The sequence below is a fragment of the Arachis hypogaea genome, chromosome 12 (assembly GCF_003086295.3).
Source record: "Arachis hypogaea cultivar Tifrunner chromosome 12, arahy.Tifrunner.gnm2.J5K5, whole genome shotgun sequence".
Classification (NCBI taxonomy): Eukaryota; Viridiplantae; Streptophyta; class Magnoliopsida; order Fabales; family Fabaceae; genus Arachis; species Arachis hypogaea.
In genome coordinates, this window is record NC_092047.1 from 32,103,416 (window position 1) to 32,108,917 (window position 5,502).

Here is a 5,502-nt window from a genome sequence, read left to right on the forward strand (position 1 = left end):
AGCCCAAAACAAAGTCATGTCCCAACATATTAATGCCATTACTCAACACCTAAGAGACATACAAGTTTCAGTCATGACCACCTAAGATACTCCCTATGACATAAATAGTAGAAGGCCTCCAACTCCAAGTTAAAGATTTTGAGTATGACCAATCTCCTCTAGAATAAGTGAATTATATGGAGAATGATCCATTTTCTAAAAGCTACCTCTCTCAGATCGAGATTGCGAAACGTTTTTCGTAGAGACTTACTAGTGCCTGTTTGATGGCACCGGATTCGATGGTTCCAGAACGTTTGGACCATTAAATGGTCCCATAACAAAACATGTTTTTTAAGTTTTTTAATAACTGATAAATAGTCCTTATCTAATTTTAATTACAAATTAACCCCATATATTTTATTTAATCATAAAAATTATTTTTTTATTTTATAAATTATTATTTTATCATTAATAAACAATAAAAAATAAAAACAATAACGAATTAGATCTTCCATTGATCGTAATAAACATTTTGGCTATTCCAATCGATTAAAAGATTATATTTGATCCGTGACGTTCGTCCAGGACTGTGAAATCGTGTTTCTTTGAAAATCAATCGATTGGATTATCAAAACAATCGATTGAATTTCAGGTTTTCCATAACTCAATTGATTGGACTACAGGTTATTATCACAAAACAATCGATTGAAAATTGTAAGGCAGCATGGTTTTCACAAAAATCAATCGATTGGTCATATTACCCAATCAATTGAACGATGACTAAAATGTGGATTTTTAATAATTCAATCGATTGCTTATACTACCCAATCGATTGAATGCTTCAAATTAAAAGAATAAACATATCAAGCATAGTGCATCTGCGCTGCTGAGAAGTTTCGAGGGATAGAAGTCCGTCTGCATGCACCAAATCGTAGGTTCTAGGGTATGTTGGAAAAGCCTCACACCTAGGAGCAACAAAAGATCATACATATAAGAAAATAGTAACACTTATTCACAAAATCATAATAGTAGTTGATAATTTAATATATCCTTGCACCCAGCCTACCACCAATAATAATTAAGTAGAATTTCTGAATATAACAACTTCTATATGCTTATGCCTATATCCCCCAAGAATTCTTGACTTGCACAGCATCATTAACTATTAAGCTTTTACACCTTTATTAACATATATTTTTTTAACCAATGTCGTGGATCTCAATTATGTAAGTCTTTAAGAATACTTTAACCTTAGTGTGAATGTTATGGTGACCACGAAAAGAAAAAGGGGAAATTGAATAGGCATGTATATCCTCAATTCTTTTCGTTAATAGTGGATTATCAATCAATTCTTTTAATTTGAAGCATTTAATCGATTGAATTATTAAAAATTCACATTTTAGTCATCGTTCAATTGATTGGATAATATGACCAATCGATTGATTTTTGTGAAAATCATGCTGCCTTGCAATTTTCAATCGATTGTTTTGTGATAACAACCTGTAGTCCAATCGATTGAGTTATGAAAAATTTGAAATTCAATTGATTGTTTTGATAATCCAATCGATTGATTTTTAAAGAAACACGATTTCACAGTTCTGGACAAACGTTACGGATCAAATATAATCTTTTAATCGATTGGAATAGCCAAAAAATTTATTACGATCAATGGAAGATCTAATTCGTTATTGTTTTTATTTTTTATTGTTAATAAATATAATAGATTAATGATAAAATAATAATTTATAAAATAAAAAATAGTGTTTATGATAAATAAAATATATGAGATTAATTTGTAATTAAAATTAAATAAAGACTATTTATCAGTTATTAAAAAACTTAAAAAACATACTTTATTATGGGATCGTTTAATAGTCCAAACGTTCTGAACCATCGAATCATTTTTATTTTATGCTTTCTTTTGGCTCGTGGGTTCTAATTTCTTTCAAAGGAAAAAAAAAAAAGAAAACACTAACAAGGTCACCATATAGTCATAACTCAACACATTGGCTACCTCGGCATGTTCTCATCGGTGAGAATCTCTCGGGTTGAGATATTTAGTTATTTACCGGTTTGGCAGTTCTCAATTCCCAGTTCAGCCTCATCCATGGAGTCTCTCTCTTCCCTGAAACCCTCTCATCACCACCACCAATCCCTTCTCTCTCTTAATCACCACCATTCAACAACACCATTCTCTTCCGTTCCTTTCCTTTCTCTACCATCTTCCTCCTCTTCCTCTTCCGCTTCCTTTCGATTTTCACCCATCAAAGCCTCACACTCACCCAAAAACCCATTAACCCACGTGACCCAAACACTAAACCCCTTCTTCTCACTCATCCTCAAATCAGCATGCATCGCAGCTGCATTGTTCCTCATGCGCCTTCACTTCAATTCTCCCGCCCTCGCCGCTGCCGCTACAGCCGCACCGCAACCACCATCTTCCGCGACGGAATCCTCTCCGGAAGATGCCTCCGGCGAAGAAAAAATCTCCCCCGAAAAAAAGGTTTCGGGTGAAGAGAACAGCACCGTTGAAGATCTTCAGTCCCTCATCGAAGCAAAGATCAGAGAGCGTAAATTCGACGAAGCGGTTCCGATGGTAGACCGCTTGATTGAAATTGAGCCGGAGGAGCTTGATTGGCCGCTGCTGAAGGCGCACCTGCGTGCCCGCAACAACGACCACGCGGTGGCGCGGAACTTGTTTGAAGAAGTGCTGAAGAGAGACCCTTATAACGTGATTGCGCTTCATGGTCTTCTTGTGGCGGCTTTTGAGTTGAAGGAACCAACGAAGGATTTTATGCCAAGGTTTGAAGAAGCTGTGAAGTTCCTGGAGAAAGAAGAGAGGGATTCTGAGGCAAGGGACTTGAAGCTGCTAATTGCGCAGGTAATCAACATTGAATGGGATTCAATTAGTGTTCATATACAAGTGCATACCAGCCCATAACTAACTATAGCAAAAGAGGATAACTATCTAACTAACTAACTAACGAATAAGTTGCAAACTTGCAAGTTGCAGAGTTGTTGCTGGAGTTGTATGATGGAGTTGTAGATGTATCATTTTTTATTTGTCAAAGGAAGTTATTCTCCCTGATATGTGGGAAAAATAATAAACTACAAAACATGAAATATTTGAGTAGTTCAAATTGTTAGAAAATATTAGGATATTTGAATTGATACTGGGATATTAAGCATTTATTATTTGATTATTATCTGATTTGTTCATCACCTATTTACCTTGTATCATATTCATAGAAACATCTGATTATCAAGTTTATTATTTTTGAGATAGGTTTAATTACTCTGTAGGTTTCATAGTTTCACCAAATTTGTAATTAGGTCCTTTATTTTATTTCAATTGAGTTTCTACACTACTTTTAATTTTGTAATTAGGTCCTTTTAAGTGTAAAAACGGTTAGAGTTAATTGAATATTTCTCTGAAAATTGAGTGTATCTACAATTAAAAACCTAATTAGATCTTTAACCACATGTTTTTTGGAAAAAATATTCTGCTAATTTTAATATTTTTGATATGAAAATGATCTAATTACAAAATTAAAAGCAGTGTAGGGACCTAATTGTAAAGAAAAAAAGTATAAGGATCTCATTGCAAATTTGGTGAAACTATAGAGACCAATAGAATAATTAAACCTTTGAGATATTATCGTGAATTCTGACACAAATAATGTAAACATATAAACTAGCCCGACTTCATCATTTTGTGTCGAACTAACCCAATTTATTGATGGGTGTTGAGCTAGTTTATATCTTTCATGGTTAAAATTGTAGGACATAAATCTGTCATGGCCTGAAATGATGATTTATTCTGGACAAATGTTTGATCCTCCATTGATTGTTTTGCCATGAAAGATATGATAAACTACATTTCTACATTTCAGACCATGAAAGATTTGAGGCTGGACAGATTTTAATCATGTAATATATAAACTAGCTCGACTTCCCCATTGTGGGTCGAACTAGCCCAATGATTGATAGGTGTCAAGCTAGATTACATCTTTCATGGTTAAAATTGTAGTACTTAAATCTGTCTTGGTCAGAGATGATAATTATTTGGACAAATATTCGATCCTCCATCTACTATTTTGCCACTGATATGATATTTTAGGGGGGCTCTTTAAGTACTTCACTAAGTTCACTCTAACAAGTACCTATAACATAAATGCATATCTAACTAACTTTCTAATACAGGTTAAGGTTTTGGAAGGGGAATTATCCAGTGCGCTGAAGGTGTATGAGGATCTTGTGACAAAAGAACCGAAGGATTTTAGGCCTTACTTGTGTAAGGGTGTGGTGTATACTATGATGAAGAAGAAAGATGAAGCTGAAAGACAGTTTGAGAAGTTTAGGGAACTTGTCCCAGAGGATCATCATCACAAAGATTATTTTGAGGACAATGCTAATGTGTTCTTGCAGAAGCTAGAGCAAAAGAAAGAAGCGGCTCTGAAGAGGTGAAAACGAGTGATGAGCTGAATTGCTTAGAATTAGTTATGGTTTCAAGCATCATTTTGAATTCAGTTCGCAAATTCTGTGGCGAAATGAAACTAAGAGAGCTGCGATTGCACTGTCTTGAATTTAAAACCACCACTCTCTAGAGAATGATGATCGTTCTTAACTTGTGTTGAATGATTGGACTACAATCTAGGTGAGTGTTAATGTTGTACGTTCTAGGTGATAAATTTTGCTTTTGGTGGTTGTTCAAAATTACAATAACAATAATTGCCACAATTCCAAGATAGGAGTGTTGGTAGATATGGATGGTGAGATTTGAAAGGGTTTGTTTGTAGTCATATTTTATGATAGAAGATAGAACATAATGGTATTGTTGGATCTATATGATCGACCTCAACTAGTAGAAAAAGGATTGTTTCTTATTATTGTTATTATCATTGATGGAAAGTGAGATGTATAAATAGGGTTATCTTTTTGCTCTAAAATGAACTTATTGGTTACCTTTTGTTTGAAAGGTAGAAGAACCTAAATACATATTCCATCAACCACAACTGTAACTCGGTGATCCTCTATTTTGAATTTGGATAGTTTTGCCTGAGCAAGATAGATAGTCGGTTTTGAAATGTTAACTATGTTACATTCATTACCCTGAATATATAGCATGTTTGTGGGTGATCTACTGATCTTGATGACATCGGAGGGCTTTTCCTCTGTCCATTACAGACTACAGTGTATGGTTGGATCCTATTGTGCTTATTCTAGTTACTCACTGGTGGCTTTACTTGCTCAACTCTGAGTGATGCGCGTGTAAGTATTTCTATATTGTGGAAATATGCTTCTAAATTGCTTTGTGAATTGCGATGCATATTTTCAATTGTCATAACAAATATGATTTATGACAGCATTTAACTTCATTTAATCCATGTATCCGAACTACCATATATGGAACAACTTGGTCGTTGTTGACATACATGTTCATCTTATACTTCTCTCTTGTCGGAAGAAAACTGCATTCGATTCAGTTAAGTATATTATCCTCAATTTGATAGGATATGATAA

General features: G+C 34.4%; 1 protein-coding gene across 1 annotated transcript; it reads left to right on the forward strand.

The window, feature by feature from the left end:
* The first annotated feature begins 1,916 nt into the window (after nucleotides 1–1,916).
* On the forward strand, nucleotides 1,917–4,928 carry LOC112727277 (uncharacterized). The gene is made up of 2 exons (XM_025776960.3): nucleotides 1,917–2,860; nucleotides 4,183–4,928. Exons 1-2 carry the CDS (start codon nucleotides 2,000–2,002, stop codon nucleotides 4,444–4,446), a joined length of 1,125 nt encoding a protein of 374 aa, XP_025632745.1. The 5' UTR covers nucleotides 1,917–1,999; the 3' UTR covers nucleotides 4,447–4,928.
* Nucleotides 4,929–5,502: the final 574 nt, after the last annotated feature.